This window comes from Mucor mucedo, assembly GCF_025094135.1.
Source record: "Mucor mucedo strain NRRL 3635 chromosome Unknown EV154scaffold_1, whole genome shotgun sequence".
In the NCBI taxonomy this organism is placed as follows: Eukaryota; Fungi; Mucoromycota; class Mucoromycetes; order Mucorales; family Mucoraceae; genus Mucor; species Mucor mucedo.
The window spans coordinates 393,159-412,865 of NW_026252285.1; the positions used below are offsets into that span (position 1 = coordinate 393,159).

The 19,707-nt window shown below is 36.7% G+C and overlaps 8 protein-coding genes across 8 annotated transcripts; 6 read left to right on the forward strand and 2 right to left on the reverse strand.

Moving 5' to 3' along the window:
• The first annotated feature begins 1,270 nt into the window (after window positions 1–1,270).
• Window positions 1,271–3,349, forward strand: EV154DRAFT_2936 (major facilitator superfamily domain-containing protein). Its single transcript, XM_051594818.1, has 3 exons — window positions 1,271–1,395; window positions 1,462–1,723; window positions 1,779–3,349. The coding sequence occupies exons 1-3, from the start codon at window positions 1,292–1,294 to the stop codon at window positions 3,153–3,155; spliced, it is 1,743 nt and encodes a 580-aa protein (XP_051463688.1). The 5' UTR covers window positions 1,271–1,291; the 3' UTR covers window positions 3,156–3,349.
• A 2,341-nt stretch (window positions 3,350–5,690) lies between these two features.
• On the forward strand, window positions 5,691–6,301 carry EV154DRAFT_388017 (gluconate transport inducer 1/Pac2; the record flags this gene model as incomplete). Its single annotated transcript, XM_051595067.1, has 2 exons — window positions 5,691–5,862; window positions 5,919–6,301. Coding segments are annotated over 2 exons (555 nt in total), but the record flags the coding sequence as incomplete, so codon positions are not given.
• Window positions 6,302–6,687: 386 nt separating this feature from the next.
• EV154DRAFT_489551 (protein BMH2) lies at window positions 6,688–8,069 on the reverse strand. The gene is made up of 6 exons (XM_051599307.1): window positions 7,887–8,069; window positions 7,762–7,833; window positions 7,648–7,705; window positions 7,553–7,584; window positions 6,870–7,485; window positions 6,688–6,807 (listed from the first exon to the last, which is right to left on the reverse strand). The coding sequence occupies exons 2-6, from the start codon at window positions 7,768–7,770 to the stop codon at window positions 6,755–6,757; spliced, it is 768 nt and encodes a 255-aa protein (XP_051463690.1). The 5' UTR covers window positions 7,771–7,833; window positions 7,887–8,069; the 3' UTR covers window positions 6,688–6,754.
• Window positions 8,070–8,239: 170 nt separating this feature from the next.
• EV154DRAFT_433477 (40S ribosomal protein S16) lies at window positions 8,240–8,835 on the reverse strand (the record flags this gene model as incomplete). Its single annotated transcript, XM_051596733.1, has 2 exons — window positions 8,240–8,683; window positions 8,806–8,835. The coding sequence occupies 2 exons, from the start codon at window positions 8,833–8,835 to the stop codon at window positions 8,291–8,293; spliced, it is 423 nt and encodes a 140-aa protein (XP_051463691.1). The 3' UTR covers window positions 8,240–8,290.
• A 600-nt stretch (window positions 8,836–9,435) lies between these two features.
• EV154DRAFT_546691 (uncharacterized protein) lies at window positions 9,436–11,356 on the forward strand. Its single transcript, XM_051604704.1, has 2 exons — window positions 9,436–9,499; window positions 9,572–11,356. Exons 1-2 carry the CDS (start codon window positions 9,484–9,486, stop codon window positions 11,206–11,208), a joined length of 1,653 nt encoding a protein of 550 aa, XP_051463692.1. The 5' UTR covers window positions 9,436–9,483; the 3' UTR covers window positions 11,209–11,356.
• Window positions 11,357–11,629: 273 nt separating this feature from the next.
• Window positions 11,630–13,349, forward strand: EV154DRAFT_546692 (uncharacterized protein; the record flags this gene model as incomplete). Its single annotated transcript, XM_051604705.1, has 4 exons — window positions 11,630–11,703; window positions 11,763–12,125; window positions 12,218–12,436; window positions 12,523–13,349. The coding sequence occupies exons 1-4, from the start codon at window positions 11,688–11,690 to the stop codon at window positions 13,344–13,346; spliced, it is 1,422 nt and encodes a 473-aa protein (XP_051463693.1). The 5' UTR covers window positions 11,630–11,687.
• Window positions 13,350–13,816: 467 nt separating this feature from the next.
• On the forward strand, window positions 13,817–17,248 carry EV154DRAFT_557601 (uncharacterized protein; the record flags this gene model as incomplete). Its single annotated transcript, XM_051605443.1, has 3 exons — window positions 13,817–15,086; window positions 15,851–15,859; window positions 15,918–17,248. The coding sequence occupies 3 exons, from the start codon at window positions 13,817–13,819 to the stop codon at window positions 17,246–17,248; spliced, it is 2,610 nt and encodes an 869-aa protein (XP_051463694.1).
• Window positions 17,249–18,068: 820 nt separating this feature from the next.
• EV154DRAFT_546695 (uncharacterized protein) lies at window positions 18,069–19,633 on the forward strand. The gene is made up of 2 exons (XM_051604706.1): window positions 18,069–18,123; window positions 18,187–19,633. The coding sequence occupies exons 1-2, from the start codon at window positions 18,108–18,110 to the stop codon at window positions 19,575–19,577; spliced, it is 1,407 nt and encodes a 468-aa protein (XP_051463695.1). The 5' UTR covers window positions 18,069–18,107; the 3' UTR covers window positions 19,578–19,633.
• The last annotated feature ends 74 nt before the right edge of the window (window positions 19,634–19,707 follow it).

Consider the following 19,707-nt stretch of genomic DNA (forward strand, 5'->3'; position numbering starts at 1 on the left):
TTAGGAAGCGAAAGGTTAGAATGGATTTAATACTTCAACAGGGTCTATAACATAAACCAATATTTTATGTATATATAATATTGCGTTGAGGGTTGCTTCAAACTATATTTTATATAGTAATGATTGCTCAGTATACAAGAAAGAGTTATATGAATGACACTATTAAAATGAAACCCAATCGATCAGGCACCTGGGCCCCTTTGATCAAATTACGTATATTGAACCACAGCGTCAATAAAAAACTCCATTTAGAAAAATGGAAGATCTCGATAATTCGGGGAGTTATGGCTTTAAGTTTTATAGGGCCGGTCTTTTAAATAATCATCGTGTCATTAATGATTTGTGTCCGTTTTTTTTTGTTCTTTTTGATCCAGTGGTGCCACATTTTCTTTTTCTTTTTGAAAAGTTCACCAATACTGCGCCTTTTGTAGGGTTGAGTGACATGAAATGAATAGCTTCTGGCAGCAGTTACCAGATTGAGTTACCTGGTTTTAATTGAGCCATGAGGCCATTGGTTTTTTTTCTGTTTAGCGGGTGTAGGTTGTAATTCTTTCAGCACCATGGAATGTTTTTTTATAGAACATAGCCAGCTGTGTAACCTGGACATTTTTAATCCTTTGATTTCATTTGAAGGCTACTTAGTGCCAAGCTAGTAATGTTTACAAAAAAGACAAAAAAATAGCATTAGTGATTTACAGAAAGGGTTCAGAGTATTCAAGTGTCCAATGAATTCAGTGCGATTATGTATTAAACGTTTTTACCCAAAAATAAAAACTGAAAGAACTTAACCCAGGTTGTACAACATCTTTTGGATCTAATCAGATTTAAGCGGTGACGGAAAAATTATTTTGTCTTATTCATCCAAAGTAAAAGAAAATAAATACTCCACCGGTGTATGAATAATACAATTGCTGCAGGCAATACGCCGAAAACCGAATTATGGAAATAAGAACCAAGAGAGACAAAAGAATTTAGTGAACTGAATTTTAAACAGATAGGACCCTTGTTCCAATGAGTTTTAAATCAAGAAATTGCATTGTCTGTGGGTCGACCTTTCAGTCGATAAAGAAGAAATGGAATTTCCCTGATCCTTGTTACATGAAAAGGATATATTAGTAAAAAAAAAAATAACTATTTCCAATTAGAATACACAGGACTCCGCACTAAAAAGAATTATCTGATCATCAGATTCATGTGCGTTGTTTTAATATTCAAAAATCTATATAAAAAGGCACTCTAAATTCGTGTCCATCTTTCATAAATTATCTCACTTTTTTTTATTACATACACAATGTCTTCTCCCGAAGTAAATAAGGGAACATATGAAGGTGTCAAAACCGTCGAATTGTATAAGCGTGTATGGTCCAAATTCGATAAATATGCCATTTTCTGTGGGTAAGTTCTTTTTTTTTTACAGAATTTTGTTTTCACATATAAAATGTCTAACACGTATGACAATAGTCTTTTACTTTTATCATGGGCAATGTCCTTTGAAGGAAACATGGTGTTGTCTCTTACACAGAATGTCACAAATACCTTCGGTACCAACAATTTAATCAGTCTTTTGCCAACTGTCTTGTATATCCTTCAAACCGCACTTTTACCCATGTACTCCAAGCTTTCCGATATGTACGGTAGAGCTCAATGCTACTCTGTTGCTTTGACCTTTTACATTGTTGCTTATATTGTCATGGCTACTGCTCCCGACTATTTCACCATCATTGTAAGTACACAGCCTATATCTCAAATACTCCAAAATTTAACTTTTTTTTTTTTAGGGCGGTCAAGTAATTTATGCTTTTGGTTACTCTGGTACTTCCATTCTTGGACCAATCACCATCGGTGATTTAACCAATGTCGTTGATCGTGGTTTTGTTCAAGGTCTTTATAACGTACCCTCCTTGATCAATATCTTTGTCGCACCTCGTGCTGGCGATGCGCTTTCCTTAGCAGGTAAATGGCGTTGGGGCTACGGTATTGTGACCATCATTATCTTTGCCACGGCTGTTCCTCTTGTCGGCACACTTTGGAAGTTGTACTTCAAAGTCAGACACTCTGGCTTATTGACTGAATTTAAACAAGAGCAAGCTGCCACACGTAAAGCCGAGAATCTTTCCTTCTTTCAAAAGTTGGTTTGGTTTGTTGTCGAAATCGATATTATCGGTAGCCTTTTGTTAGTGCTTGGTTTAGCTCTTATCTTGCTTCCTCTTGTACTTGCACTTCCCTCTTGGGGTGGATGGAAGAGTGGTACTACTATTGGTACTTTGGTCGGTGGTGTTGTCTCTTGGGGTTTATTTGTTCTTTGGGAATGGAAATTTGCTCTCAAGCCTATTATTCCCATCACACGTTGGGAAAGTCGTACTCCTCTTTATGGTGTTCTTGCTCTTTCAACCGTAACCATTATCTCGGCTACCAACTGGCAATTCTTTACTACTTACCTCATGCTGTCTCGTAAGCTTACAGCCAGTGATGCCATGTTGCTTGGTCGTGGTTATAACGTTGCTTATATTGTCTGTGAAGTCTTTGTTGGATACATGATGAAGCGTACTCGTGTGTGGCGTCCTTATGTCTGGGTAGGTGTCTCACTCATGATTCTTGGTGTTGGTTTGATGATTCCTGCTCGTATGCCTACTTCCTCTGATGCCTTTGTCGTAATTTCACAATTGATTGCTGGTATGGGATCCGGATTCTTATACACGCCTATTCTCGTTGCTATCCAAAGTTCAGTTCCTCATGATGATATGGCTATTGCTACTGCCATGATGCAAGTGGGTGGTTCTATTGCAGCCAGTATTGGTTCTACAATGGCTGGTACCATTTGGAACAATATGCTCCCCGGCCAAATTGCTAAATTCGTTCCTGGAGAATATGAGTATGCAAAGATTGTGGGTAGTACAGTGTATGCTACCAATCTCCCTGTCGAGCAATACAATGGTGTTGTGGAAGCCTATGGTCATATCCAAATGATTTTGTCTATTATCGCTATTTGTATTGCGGTACTGACATTCTGTTTCACGATTCCCATGAAGTCCTTTGGTCTTGAAGATCATGTTGTTGATAAGGAGGCTGAAGAAGCCACTGCTGCATCTGACCATACCGATTTCGAAAAGGCGGATTATCATAACGAGCTCACGCCCACCAATGAAAAGATTTAAAATCAACCAACAACTCATCCCAATACATCATTATTTATCATACATATTAATACCTAATTTCTAAAGAAAAAAAAAAAGAGAAAACACACACAAAAAAAGTCACTTAGAAGACATTTTTTTTATTATTATTTACAAACAATTGCATTACCCTTTCTTCACACAATAAACTTTAATTCAACTTTCCCCTTTAAAAAGTTATGTTTCGTCTTCCTTTTTTTCTGTATTATAGAGATCAGGAATGAAAATCATTGTTGTTGATAAACAAAGACGTGTGAAATTTGTGTCTTTACATATAAGCGCTGCCTTTTAAAATTATTTCTGTCCTTTTTTTTTCAAACAATAATTATGCAATCATGGATATATCAAAAAATATGCATGTCAATGACGCGTTGAATAGTCATTCAGTTCAACATTGTCGCACCATTAAAGTCTAGCTTCATGTAAAAGAATTCCATGTTTGTGTGGCGTATCCTAAGTTTATTTTATACTAGCGCAAAGCTTATTTTTTAAATACGATAAACATCAGAGTTTACTTTGAACGGGCCCAATCGTAGCCATGACAAGACTAAAAATAGGGGCGTCACTACTGCAAAATAAAAAAAGATAGGGGCAGGTTTAATATCCCCAACACGTGGACGTACATTTATATTTATAAATGAGTCTTCTTCTGCGTGAGGTGTTACTCGTACAAAGAAAAACGTATGGTGGGAGTGCGTTTATAATCCAAGACAAATAAAGTGATTTGATTAATGTGCCTGAAAGGAAGAAAGAGTAAGTAAAAGAGATTTAAGCTCAAAGTTCAAGCTTTAAGGTTTTATGATTGATACTTCATCAGTGGTCTTCAGCTTCACAATTATTAGGGGAGAAGAGGTGGTTCGATCGATGTGAACCATAGTATGAATGTGACACACAAATATAATATAAATATGAGCTTCTTGTAATGGGATGATAGACACGGTTTTCTCATTGAAGAAACTGGATTTATTTAATATGTACAGTAATCTAGTCCAGTTACTATAGTAAAAAAAAAGAAAAAGAAAAACTAATAATGTGTTACAAGTGATTGTAGGTTTAATCAGTATATTCTTTATATAGAGAACCCGAGAAAATAATATCAACATTGACAACTTTGGGGGACCAAAAATAGAGTGTATAAACAACTTTTTTTTATTTATTTTACCATAATCTAGCTCTGATCCGTTTGATGATGCCTCTCATATAAACAATAAAGAAACAAAAAGCCACCAAGGTAATATTAATAGAAGCACGAGAGTCTTTTAATGCATCATTATATTAATCATTTGAATAAAGCACATCCCACAAAAAAAAAACAAAAAACAAAAAAAAACTCGGATCACTTGTATCTTGAAGCATATTATATCGTAGCATTTTTTTTTTCTTTTTTTCACATATTAAAAAGCTCAGCATCATCCAAAGCTATTAATAACTTTTTTTTTGTCGCAAAGCCATTATGAAAACCAGCTTCTATATATTTCTTCAAAGCCGTAGCACAAACCAAAAAAAAAAAAGATGTGTGTCTCTTACACAATCGGGTCTTGACCCGGGAAAAAAAAAGAGAAGCACGCATATTCAAAATGGTCTTTTTCGATCAATTTATTCGTATGCATCAATGGCGAAGCTCTTGTCTTTTTGCCCCCTCCTTTGATGACAGTGCGGTCCAATTAAACAAAAGGTCCCTTATTGGGCTGCACGTCGTGCTAACAAGGTGCGGCTGCCTCGGAGTGAATATCGATGAGGGTGAGCGGCATACTTATCGTTTGTCTTGAACACTATCAAGCGAAGAAAGAAAAAAAAAGTTAAAGCTCATTGTAATTTAGGTGAATCTAGATTTTTTAGATTAATTTTTTCTGGAAAAAATAGGCTTGCTGTTAATAAATTACCTTTGTATATTTTCAAACTCTGATAGTTTGTACGACTACTGTCAAAATGACGAGTGGCAGTTACACTATCGCGTAAATAAATAAATAAAACGACCGTTAATCATAATATAGTAGAGAGAACCCCTTGAATTTATTTGGAGTAAACCTGTTATGGGGAAAAGTCAAGAAAAGGGATTGGTGAATAAGAAGAAATATAGTCGGTGTTATGAATTAACCGTTCTTTGCAGCGCCCAACCTCCCTAAACTCCCGTCTTTTTTATTTTTTATTTTGTATATCTACATGAATAGGATTGCTATTGTAGTACAAGTGTCAAATCGTGCTTTCCACATTTTTTCTTGTGGTAATTTTCCCTCAAGCCGGGTTCCGAGCGAATTTAAATAATAAGCTTTAAGAAGGTGAGAAACGCCACATGGTAGGATCTGCATTTGACGAAAAAATGACCCCCCCTTTCTGTTATTATTATCTGGGTCTACGATACAAGTTTGACCGACAACAAACAAAAGGAGAAAAGGGGGGGGGGAGGTTCAAATAACAAATAAAAAAAGATTGTTTATATTTGACAAAAAAAAAAAAAAATGAATGTTAGTTTCCTTCTTTTTCACCCCTTCTTTCTACTTATTAACTTTTTTTTAAATGCCCTTCACCAAGACTTTTCATGGCTTCATTGAAAATACAACAGACACACTGTTGATTATCGAAGCATGCAGAAACAAGATCTTACCCACCATCAATCGCAGACTCATTGAACGTGAGCGCAGTCTCATTAAATCTGGCACCATCATCGTCTTTGACGAGACTGAGTCCGGTAAGAGCCTTCTTATTGATAAATGTAAACATTCTTGCTGACTATAACATGAAAAGGCATAAAGAGGTGGACAGACGGCTTTCTGTGGAGCCCTTCACGTATCCTCGGTAACTTTCTCGTGTACAGAGAATTAGCTAATCGAGAAACAAGATCAACCGAAGGAGAGGGATACAATTTGTATAACAGCGGTAACAGTAACGGAGACCCGGCATTACTACATCAACGGGAAAGGGCACTGGTGGGTTCATTAACCACAGCAAACACATCCTACAACTTTAAGCAAGACGGTCTCATCAAAAAGACAATTCGTATCATGGTGAATGGAAACTATCTGCATATTGTCAGTTATTACAGTAAAAATGATGTCCTCGAGAATCAATTGCCCACACCTTCTGCCAGTCCGCAGTTCGCTGGCTTACAAATTTCGGCTGACCTGATGCCACATTTACAAGGTTACGCTTCAACTCAACCAATAAGGAAACGCAGTAAATCATCTGATGATGACGAGAATGACGATAATAATAATAGTAGTAATACCAGGCAAAGAATTGACAGTTGTCAACCTGCCTATAGCAATGTCATGTATAGCGGTCACCATGGTTACTACCCAAGAACACTGACACCCTTTACAGAATTACCCCCACCACCACATTATTCCTATCATGCAGTAACAACCGCAAAGGCACCTGCTTATGCTAAATCACGTAAATTCAATAGTCCTTTATCCCCTTCTCCATCACCACCAGCTCTTTTATGTACAAACAGATATTATACAAATGATCACAATTATTAAAAAAAAAAAAATTACAGTTTAAGAACACAGAAATAAAAAAATGTAACTTGTTTATAGGGGGGACAAAAATATATTTGGTTTGTTTTAATAAAAAAAAATTTACTTGGACTCGTCAACGGCTTCAGCCTTGACATCATCTGACTTTTCGGTATCTAAATAATAAATGTTGTTAGGACAAAGATAGATTATAAAAATAAAAGATGAAATGTATTACCTTCTTGCAAGTCAGAGGTCCACAAGGTAAGGTTGTCTCTCAGTAATTGCATGATGAGGGTAGAGTCCTTGTAAGATTCTTCACTCAAGGTATCCAACTCAGCAATAGCGTCATCGAAAGCTTGTTTGGCAAGGTGACAGGCACGATCAGGAGAGTTAAGGATTTCATAGTAAAAGACGGAAAAGTTCAAGGCAAGGCCAAGACGAATAGGGTGAGTAGGGGCTAATTCGGTTTGAGCGATTTCGGTAGCGGTCTTGTAGGCCTCATGTGCTTGAGTAGCGGATTCTTTACGAGCTTCACTTGTAAGGAACTCGGCAAGATAACGGTGATAATCACCCATCATCTTGTAATAAAAGACCTTGGATTCACCACCTTGAGCATTGGGGATCAAGTTGTCTGCTAAAACAGCCAAAATATCCTTGCAGACATCTTGGAGCTCAGTCTCGATCTTTTGACGGTAGGTCTTGATCTTTTCAACTTGAGCAGAGTTACCCTTGCTCTCTTCCTTTTGTTCAATAGAGGAAACAATTCTCCAAGATGCACGGCGAGCACCAATCACATTCTTATAAGCAACTGACAAGAGGTTACGTTCTTCAACAGTTAACTCGACACCCATCTAAAATATACATGTTTTTTAGTCTACCATCCTCTCATCCCTCTCCATCATGTAGTTTCCCATTTACCTTGGCAACATCCTTGGTGAAGGAGACCATCTCTATAGTAAAACAAAAACTTTTTTGTTAACAAAACTCCACATTTACAAAAGATGATGAGTTACCATCGTAGCGTTCGGCTTGCTCAGCGAGCTTGGCCATATAGACATTGTTTTCACGTTCCTACAGGTAAAGTCAGCCGAGATGATAAACTTGTAAAACGCGTTCACACAACTTACAGTAGACATTTTAATAAAAGTTGATGGGATTCCAATTGAACAAGAAAGAAAAAGAAAAAAATAGAAATATATCTGGAGCTGGGTAAAAAAAAAAAAAAAAAAAAAAAAAAATAATAAACACTCACGGTCTTTTAAAAAAAAAAATAACAGTTATAAAAAAAGTACGCAAAATACCCAAAGGGCAATACCCGATGAGCCTTGCTATCTTATTGTCTTTTGACCTTGTTCTGTTTGATATATTTGAGTTATAGTGATCAAATGAACAAAAAAAAGACGGGATGATTGTGTGTGATTATAAAAATAAAAAATCGTGACATTCCAAAGATGGAAACCAAACAAGACATTCTATTGGTTTACATCTGTCCCCCCGATTTAAAATATACATTTACTGCTGCCTAAACGACCACGCAACGCATCCCACTCCAACTGGCGCACCCGGGATCTTTTTTAAGCATGTAACCACCCCCCAAAAAAAAATGAATGTGAAAAAAAAAAGAAGGCTTTATCAAAATGTGTATAAAAGGGGTCTTTAACGATAAGACTTTTGGAAACGGGCACGAGCACCGGGACCACCAAACTTCTTGGGTTCACAACGACGAGGATCGGCAACGAGAAGAGTACGATCGTATTGAACAAGGATTTCCTTAATCTCCTTCTTGGCAGCTTCATCAACAAACTTTTGGTAGAAAGCAACAATGGCCTTGGCAAGAGCTTGACGAATGGCATAAACTTGAGAGGTGTGACCACCACCATTGACACGGATTCTGATATCAGTGTTGGCGAAACGCTCTTCACCCAAAAGAAGAATGACTTCATATACCTTGAACTTTAAGATCTCGGGTTCAAGGAGTTCAATGGGTGAGCCGTTAATACGGATAAGTCCGTGACCACGCTTACAATGAGCGACGGCAGTAGCAGTTTTCTATTATTCGAACAAGTTTTTTTTTGGGAGGGGTTTCATTTTTATTATTATTCTAATTCTCTTTTCCAAGCTTTTTTTTCCCCCTAATTCCGCATTTTTCTCCATGAAATCGTGTAATTTACCTTGCGACCAAATGTCTGAACAGCTTCCATAATGGCTAATGAGCACAATCAATAATAATAATAAAAAAAAAAAAATTGTATCAGATAATTTGCTCTTTTCATCCATCCATTTCTCTATCCATCCATCTTCTACACACTCCCAATCCCTTATCCTTTTTTCATGTCACCCCCTTTACGTTACCTAATGTGAAAAGGAAGGTTGGATACGTCGCTGACTTTGCCATTATTTTTGAAGAATCGCCGCACACTGCCCTCCTTCCTTGTATCTCATTGGCTGAAATTCACTCCACGTGATCACCCTTTTTTTAATATTATTATTATTTTATACGACTGAGCCATCATGTACATCATCAGGCACAGCGTGCACAGAGACTCCTATGATATACTCATGACACAACACAGTATATGATTCTAAATACTTTGCTCAATGACATATACAAAACAATGCCATCATTTCTGCAACTGTTGTAGCATATAGTGTAACACAATTTTTCAATCCTATCTGAGTATGGGTGCTCACTATTTCATACTTGTCTAATTTCCCAGTGCCTATTTTCGTTGATTATATTAAAGAAAAGGGGATAATAATCACTCCTGTTTTTTTTTGTTGTTGTAAATTAATTTAAAACCCTTTTCTTTCAGTTATTTAAACTAAATATCACATTTTCTATTTAAATCATGGGAATTTTTTGGGGTAAGACCCCAGCTGAATGATGGAAATACATAAACCTTTTGTTTTATATAACAAAAATAAAATATTCTGTAGATTCAGTACCTTCAGAATATTGTGATAGTGGCCTAAAGCACATGAATCTGGGCCAATATGACTGTGCAATTAAGAAATTTACACAGGGTGCTTACCAAAATCATGCAGAATCTCAGTTTAACTTGGCCAAGATTTATAAATTCGGTTTTGGTCTTGAGTGTGATCAAGAGATTGCAATGTATTGGTTTAAAGAATCTCTCAAAAATGGGTATTTGGAAGCTGGTTTCTTCATTGGATGTACATATTACCATGGAAATAAGACGATCGGAAAGAGTTACAAGGAGGCCTATCTTTATTTGAAATCCGTAGGCGGTCCGTGGGGAGCCTTTGCCAGTGACTTTATTGGTACCATGTTTTTTGAAGGCGGTTATGGTATAGAGAAGGATTACAGTCGAGCCTTGGCTTGGTTTGAAAAATACAGTCGTGCACTCGTCGAAAAACACTTTTATACAATTGGTGTCATGTATGCAGAAGGTGGGTTTGGCTTGCAGAAAGATTTCAAAGCCTCTGCAACTTGGTTTAAGCGTATAAATTCATTGGTGGATTACCAGTCCGGTGTTCTAGGCTCCCTTTATTTTATTGGCGGATATGGTCTTGAAAGGGATTACCATGCTGCTTTGAGGTATTGGTCAAAAAACATTGAATCCAATGGGTTAGAAAATAATTTGGGTATATTATATACTCTCCGTGACGATGACGAGCACGATTTTATAAAGGCCATGTCATGGTTTGAAAAGACAGATTCATATTTTTTGGCAGCGGGTATTTTCTATGAAAAAGGACTAGGAGTTGATAAAAACGATGTCAAAGCTATGAGATTTTATGAACAAGCTCCTAACAAACAAAAACAATATGCTCTTGTGAGAATGGGCTTGCTTCATCAGAAAGGTCTTGGGACACCACAAGATTTTCAAAAAGCATTTGAATGCTATGAAACCGCTCTAGAAATGGAAGGTAATGATGCAGACCTCGGTGATGCTATGGCATGCTTGGGAGTATTATACCAATATGGTTTTGGAGTAACAAAATCCCAATCCAAAGCAATAGAATATTTTCAAAAGGCAGTGGACCTTAAAAGTCTTTATGGCTATAATTGTATGGGCGATGCTTATAAATATGGATGCGGTGTAGATATAGACCACAAAAAGGCATTTCAGTGGTACGAAAAGTGTGTTAATTGCTATGATAATACAGTGCGCTTTTGGGAGAAGGATTTTAAGCTTCCGCTACGTTTTTGCGATGAAGGATGGCTCAATATTGGCATCATGTATTTTCATGGACTAGGTACACATATTGATAAAGAAGTGGCTTGGGCGTACCTGAAAAAAGCTTCAAAATTTGGGAACGACGCAGCTCAAAACTACATCGATCAAATCGACAATGATCCATTTGTGAATACCACAACTATTCAAGCTTCTAACATATTGATTCATGCGCAGAATTCAGAAGTACAAAAAGCAAATTCACCGGACAATTTTTCAGAAGTTCATACATTTTCTCACACGGATGACGTTGATGCAGCTATTTCACGAAGGCAGGGGACAATTGACAGGATGATTTCACTTGCAGAAATGAAATTCGACCGCAACTCGCCTTATCAAATTTGTATTCTGAGACCAAGAAAACGTTGGTTCTGACATTTTTGCGCCGCTTTTTCTCTCCATGTTCAATCTTTTATTAACATTGATTGGTTAGCTTTATTTCACTGATTTATTTTCGACTCTTTCATCATAAAAGGAACCTTTAAAATACTTTTACTTGAATATGAAATAAAGTACAAATCGCATTACTTTATGAAATGAAAGAAAAATGTTATTGCTCCATAGCCAGAGTTAGTAGCGACTCGTGGATTTTCATAAATGTCGAAGAACATTTATCTGAATACTGATCCTTATTTTCAATACTATCAGTACCAAAATAACAGACTTTGTAATATGCCTTCCTTTGTTTCATATCTCTGAAAAAACCAACATGTCACAAGGGTGATACAAAATATGCGCGATACCAAGCCTTCTGCTGTAATCCAAATCAATTTCGACTTGTTTTATTTTTGAGTGCATTCTTTCAATTCTCGGATAGTCAAAGTTTGTTTTACGGGTTAATAAAAGCAGAAGAAATGGGAATTTTGGGTGGTAAGAAAATAAAAAAAGGGTCAGGGTGATACAGTTGTAAGAAATGAAATGACTTCTAGATTCGACACCCAACGAATATCACAAAAGCGGCCTAAAGTTTCACAAGAGGGAACAATATGATAAGGCCTTTTTAAAGTTTACATGGGCAGCTCACCAAAGTCATGCCGAATCTCAGTACTACTTGGCAAGATTGTATGAAGACGGGCTGGGAGTCAATCCGGATGAAGTATTGGCGCTGTATTGGTTCAATCAATCTCTCATCAATGGATACCTCGACGCTAGTTTTAATATTGGGAGATTATACTGCCACGGAAAAAAGAGCATTAAAATCAATTACAAGAAGGCAGTACATTTCTTTAAGGATGTGCAAGGCAAAGATGAACACTTAGCCAGTAGCCTTATCGCCATCATGTTTTTCACCGGTGGATACGGCATAGAAAAAGACTATGGACAGGCCATGTTTTGCTTCCTAAAATGGATAATGTATTTCATGAGGATGATTATTATATGATAGGTGTTATGTATGCTGAAGGCGGGTTTGGTTTGAAGAAAGATTTCAAAGCGGCCGAAACTTGGTTTCTACAGATTACTCCAAGATTAGCCTATCCTTTTAGCATTTTAGGTATTCTTTACTTTATAGGCGGATATGGCATTGAGCGAAATTACCATATAGCCTCGGATTACTGGTCCGAAGAATTCACGAATGATTTGAACAGTTCTGAAAACTATATGGGTATACTATATACTTTACGTGAGGATGATGACAAAACTTCGAGAAGGCCATATCATGTTTTAAAAAAAATGAACGTCTGTGTCTAGTATCCATTGGTATCTTTTACGAAAAAGGACTGGGAGTTGAGCGAGACTATAACAAAGCCATGGAGATGTACAAAAGAGCCAGCGAAGATGATATTGCACTTGGTTTTGTGGGTATGGGCTTGCTTTATCAGAATGGACTCGGTGTATCACAGGATTTTGATAAAGCACACAAATTGTACAGAACCGCTCTGAAATCCTATGACAATACAGGTTACGGTGATGCAATGGCTTGTTTAGGGATATTATACCAGTACGGTCTAGGAGTGACTACATCCCATACCAGAGCAATACATTACTTTCAAAAGGCGGTTGAATTAGGAAGCCTTAAAGGCTACAATTACATGGGCGATGTCTTTATGTATGGATGTGGAGTAGATATAGACTACGAAAATGCATTTCGGTGGTACTTGAAGTGTGATACTTTATTTGACGATACGGTGCACTTTTGGGAAGATGGCTTCAAAATGCCGCTGCGTTTTTGCGATAAAGGATGGCTTAACATTGGAACTATGTATTTTAATGGATTTGGTACAACTATAAATAGAAAGCTAGCTTTAGTGTACCTAGAGAAGGCATCGAAATTTGGGAATGTTACAGCTCAGCGTTTTATCGATCAAGTAAATGCTGACCCATCTATAAATACCGCAGCGCTTCAAACTGATATTATTAGTGGACAGAACCATGCCAATGATGCAAGTTCCACTATTACGGAACAACTACAAGTTTTTACGTCTCTTCAAGTGGATGCCACTAATACGATTAAGCCAGAGCAGGAAGTCAGTACAGATCAAAGGGAACATAAGGCCAAAGCAAGCAATAGATAGAGGGCCTTTTCATGTTGAAGATTGTTCACCTGAATCCTAATTTTACGTCAATACGCCACTCATTAATAATACATAAATTTTATACCCCCGCAATAATGATTATGACCAGTGCTCTTTAGTAATAAGTAATTTCATTGACATAATGCAAAGCGATAGTCATCTCAATTAATAAGAATTTGATAGACGGGCTAAATTTGTACTTTCCAGCATAAAAATCAAAACCGTCTAATATTAGAAATGAAGGCCTTTTAAAATGGTATCACTAGGTTACGCAAACCTCTATTTGGGTAACTCTTTAGCACCATTAGCATTTTTGTGATATAAATTGGGGGTTTTCTTTTTTTTTTTAATTATAGACCCTTTGGTAAATCTTTAGTGAGTATGGGTAAGAAAAAAAAGTAAATAATTTTTTTATAAAAATAATACGTTATACTTTAGAACCAACATCCTTAGAATATCATGCAACTGGAATGGATTATTATAACAGGGGAGAATACGACAAGGCGTTTCTGCATCTTAAAAAAGCAGCTGTTAGTAATTATGCCGAGTCTCAATTTCATTTGGGAGAAATGTATGATACGGGTTTTTTTGTTCAACGTGACGAAGTGGAGGCTCTACGTTGGTACAGTACATCTCTCAATAACGGATTTTCAGCTGCCCGTTTTAAAATTGGCTTGATATATCTTAGTAAAACAGGGTGCTATATCAAACCCAATTATGAAAAAGCAGTTAGTATTTTGAGTGACGTTACGGGTGAAAATGATAACGAGTCCTGTCACTATATCGCTACCATGTATACAGAAGGTGGATTTGGAATCCAGAAGGATTTTTACAGGGCTAAAATGTGGTATCAAAAATTCAAGTATGATCCTCGACCAATTTTTTTCGGGGCTAAGTGGAGGTCACAACAAAATTTGTACATGTTTTGGAAGGTTGGTCATGATAATCTTGGCATGATTTTTTTTAAAGGTGGTTATGGCATCGAAAAAGATTACCAGATTGCTTCTTCTTATTGGTCACAAAACAGTGATGATAAATCGTATGCTTTCATGGGGATATTATATGCTTTACGCGACGATGGCGAACAAGATTTTATCAAGGCTATGTCATGGTTTCAATTAACCAATCGTAGTGTTCGGACAGTATATGATGTATCGATTGGAATTTTTTACGAGAAAGGGTTAGGAGTCGAGCAAAATTATAGCGAAGCCATTGTATATTACAATAATGCTTGCGAAGGAAAAGTCGCACAAGGTTTTGTTAGTATGGGTTTGCTTTATCAAAATGGTCTTGGTAAACCACAAGATTTCACGAAATCACACGAATTATACGAAACAGCTTTAAAAACTGACGACAACTATGGAGCACACGGTGATGCAATGGCTTGCTTAGGAATATTGTATCAGTATGGTCTTGGAGTGACTACATCTCATTCCAAGGCAATAGAATATTTCCAAAAGGCAGTGGATTCAGGAAGTCTTTATGGCTACAATTGTATGGGGGACGCTTATAAATATGGGTGTGGTGTAGACATAGATTATGGAAAGGCATTTCAGTGGTATTTGAAGTGTGATGACTGTTATGACGATACGGTTCACTTTTGGGAGGAGGGGTTTAGACCTACTTTGCGCTTTTGTGACGAAGGGTGGCTTAATATCGGAATTATGTATCTTAATGGATTGGGTACAAATGTCAATAAAAAGTTGGCCTTGGTGTACTTGGAGAAGGCTTTAAAATTTGGTAATACTGCGGCCCAATTTTACATAGATCATATAAACAACGTGGTCACTTGGCCACATCAATTGGGTACATAAATAAAATAATAAAAACCATTGTCTTATTTTAAACTTAATGCATGCTCGAGTTAAGCCAATAAACCACTATTTGCAAATCCAATACTGCTTAGGAGCTGTAGTGGTTTAGGAATATATGGTAAGAAAGTCCGTTCTCATGAGTTCAGACAACAAGATTAATCAGGGGCGCTTCTGGTTGCATTTTACTTCTCGATAAAGACAATATTTCAGTCAATACTGTCTGTTCTATGAGTCATGACAAACATGAAAAATGTTTTATAGAACATTCATTTTGACTGTATTTTGTGTGGTCACAGTGACATTTAAAAATGAAAGGCACAGACTAATATTAACATAAAATTGATGCTATGTCCATAGAGTGAGTACGACCGTCCAATACCTGATGTAACTAGTAGAAAGACTCAAGTATGAGTTCCCACATCTATCCCCAATTAAATAACGGAAGTTCAGACGGTACAAAATGAGTAGGAATGTACTGAGGAGAAAGAAAGACAGATCTCAAAGCACGCATTAACTAGGATGTGGGTTTTATTGAAGCCGTTTAGTTTAAGAACGAGTGACTTTAAAATTATGTTCTCAGGTTATACCAGAATCCATTTTTAGACGGGTGTACACTACTTCGCCTTTTGTGACATGTATATAAAAAAGAAGCGTTTGTTTGTTTTCATAATGTTTTTCTTTCATCTTTAGCGAATATGGGTAAGTAAAAAAAAAAGTGAAACCTGTTTTTTTATAGAAATAATACATTATGTTTTAGAACCTACACCTATGGATTATCACACAAGTGGAATAGATTATTACAAGAAGGGAGAATACGACAAAGCGTTTCTTCATATTAAAATAGCAGCTTCCAAAAATCATGCCGAGTCTCAATTTCATTTGGGTAAAATGTACAATAAGGGCGTTTTTGTTGAACGCAACGAAGTGATAGCTTTACATTGGTTCATTAAATCTCTCAATAATGGCTTCTTGGATGCACGTTTTAGAATAGGCTTGATATATTACAGTAAATCAGGAAGTATTACCAATTACAAAAAAGCGATTCAGATATTCGAAGGCGTAATTGATATATATGAAAGAGAATCATTTTATTACATAGCTGCAATGTACGCAGAGGGCGGCTTTGGAATTCAGAAGGATTTTACCAAGGCGAAATTCTGGTGTCACAAGTTTTTGGAACAACCTTGGCAAATTATTCGTCGTAATCTAGTCATGATTTATTTCAAAGGTGGATATGGCATCGAAAAAGATTATTGTTCGGCTTTAGATTACTGGTCAAGAGAGGATTGTATACCTTATGTTATCAATCCTGCCTACGAGTGCATGGGTGTACTATATACTTTACGTGATGATGATAAACACGATTTTAGACTGGCTATGTCACTGTTTAGATTGTCCGTAGAAAAGGATGATTGTTTCGACAGTCTGGTAGCAATTGGACTTTTTTACGAAAAAGGTATAGGAATCGAGCGGGATTATAACGAAGCCATTATCTGGTATAAATTAGCTTGCGACAAAAATATCACCCTTGGTTTTGTCGGTATGGGTTTACTTTATCAGAATGGCTATGGTATATCACAAGATTTTGATAAAGCATACGAATTATATGAAACTGCTCTAAAAACCGGCAATAACAATGGAGAACACGGTGATGCAATGGCTTGCCTAGGAATATTATATCAGTATGGTCTTGGAGTGACTACATCCCACTTCAAGGCAATGGAGTATTTTCAAAAGGCAGTAGATTTAGGAAGTCTTTATGGCTACAATTGTATGGGGGATGCTTATAAATATGGATGTGGTGTGGACATAGACTATGAAAAGGCATTCCAGTGGTACCTGAAATGTGACGACTGTTATGACGATACGGTGCACTTTTGGGAAGAAGAGTTTAATCTTACATTGCGCTTTTGCGACGAAGGGTGGCTTAATATTGGAATTATGTATCTTAACGGATTGGGTACAGAAATCAATAAAAAGTTGGCCCTGGTGTACTTGGAGAAAGCTTTAAAATTTGGTAATACCACCGCTCAGTTTTACTTAGATCATATATACAACGTCCCAGCTTGGCCATATCAATGTCCTTAATAAATAAGACGTCCTGTTTTTCCTTTTTAGAGCCAAAATAACAAAGGAAATCACTGTTTTTAGACTTGACCCTATACGCAAAAGCTGTATGGTAGGGAGACTTCTTCTCATGGATATATATACACGTGTGTGTGTTTACTTATACATTATGAGAATCATCTTTCAGTGAGCTCAAATACAAGTTTATTAGAAGTTAAAAAAATGACAGGTACTTTAATATGTCAAGTCCTAGATGTATTGAGGACACTCATATTGAATGAAACAATTAACAATCATTTATTTGTAACATACACCATTGTATTATTCGTAGCAAAGAATCCATTTGTTGAAGATGCCATAGTTATCAACATGCGATCGAGCTCGGAACTTTATCCCCGCAGTGCTCATTGGAAGGTAACACACTTCTCACAGATGACACCATTAGTGCTAAGCAAAACCCGAGAAAACGGTAAAGTTATGCAATCGGGCACAGTAATTTCTAGAAGAGTGAAAAAAAATCCTTTGTCTATTCTTGTATACTGATCTGAAACAGATCTACCCAATGCTTATCCCTCTGCTTGAGACAGATTAAATTAACGGATCGTATTGCTTATTCTAAGAAACTGGGCTGTTATTAATATAAGTATCCTCATGCTTGGTTTAGAAAGTTACTGTTTTCCAAAAAGTTTTTTTTTTTTTTCAAATTCAAGTGTGTTACCCAAGATTATTACTGGTTGAAAAATGAGGATTATTTTTAGACAAGTGTACAGTACTCAGCCTTCTACAGTTTGACGAAATATAAATTGGATCCTGTTAGACAAACGCTTTTCTCTGAACGTATATAACTAAAATTACAAGATTAACAACAGGAATAGTTACAATGGGAATTTTCAGTGGTAAGATATAAATAAAAATCACCGTGTTTCGCTTTTTCATTATGTAACATTTATCAATTCTAGATTCAACTCCTACAGAATTTTACAACAGTGGTATGAAATACCTCGAGAAATCCCAATATGACAAGGCATTTCCAAAGTTTTTACGAGCTGCTGAAAATAGCCACATAGAGTCTCAATATGAGTTGGGAAAGCTATACAAAGAAGGTAATGGTGTTGCTTGTGACAAAGCTGAAGCGTTAAAATGGTTCCTTGAATCGTATGAGAATGGATTCTTGGTTGCTCGTTATGATATTGGGTTACTATATCTATGCGGACCTGATGAAGGGATTGAAACCGATTTTAAAAAAGCATTTGAATATTTGAAAGATGTCAATGACGAAAACGAACAAATGTCTTGTCGCTGTATCGGTCTGATGTTTTACAGTGGTGGCCATGGCATAGAAAAAGATTTCAAGCAAGCCTTGTACTGGTACTCAAAGTATGATGGTGGAAATAAGTCGTTCGATTACTATTTGATAGGCGCACTCTATACTTCTGGTGGTTTTGGTATTCAAAAGGATTACAAGGAAGCTGAATCCTGGTATTTAAAGGCTATGGAAGGTGGTACAGTGGAGTCATGCAATTGGCTGGGTCATATATATGCCAGAGGTGGATACGGCATAGAAAGAAATTTTCAAGCTGCTTTTGATTTATATATGAAATATTTGGACGCGGGCTTCGATGGCGAAGATCAAATGGCTACATTGTATATTGCACGAGACGACGATGAACAGAGTTTTGAGAAGGCTTTGTCATGGTTGCAAAAGGGTGCGGAAAAAAATGACAAAACTTGTCAGTTTCTAATTGGTATGTTCTACGAAAAAGGCTTAGGAGTGGAGCGCGATTATGTTCAAGCGTTGTCATGGTATGAAAAATCTCAAGCGAATTTATACAAGAGTGCTATTATTCAAATTGGCTGGCTTTATCACAACGGACTTGGTGTAAAACATGATTATCAAAAAGCACATGAATTATATGAGTCAGCTTTAAAAAGTCAAGACTCTGATGGCTCTCATCGTCATGCGCTGTCTTACTTGGGATTACTTTATCAGGATGGTCTTGGAGTTCCTCAATCTCACTCTAAGGCAATGGAATATCTCCAAAAAGCAGTCGGTTTAAAAAGTGCGGAAGGTTACAATTGTATGGGCGACGTTTATAGGCATGGATATGGTGTCGACGTAAATTATGAAGAAGCATTACAATGGTACTTAAAAAGTAATGAACTTTGCGAATCTGATCTTAAAATTTGCGACAAATCCTGGCTCAGTACTGGAATAATGTATTTCTACGGACTTGGTGTAGATAAGGATAAGGAACTAGCTTTAACATACTTTAAAAAAGCTTTTAAATTTGGGAATGAAGAGGCTGGATACTACATAGATCAAATAAACGGTGACGCAGCTGTAGAATAGAGTCATTAATGATGGCACATCCAACCTTTGTAAATAAATTTGTAATATTAAAAGCATTCAAATCAATTCAATTAAGAAAAAAAAAACATTTTTTTCATTGATGAATTCTGCCCAAATTTTCTTTTGCGCT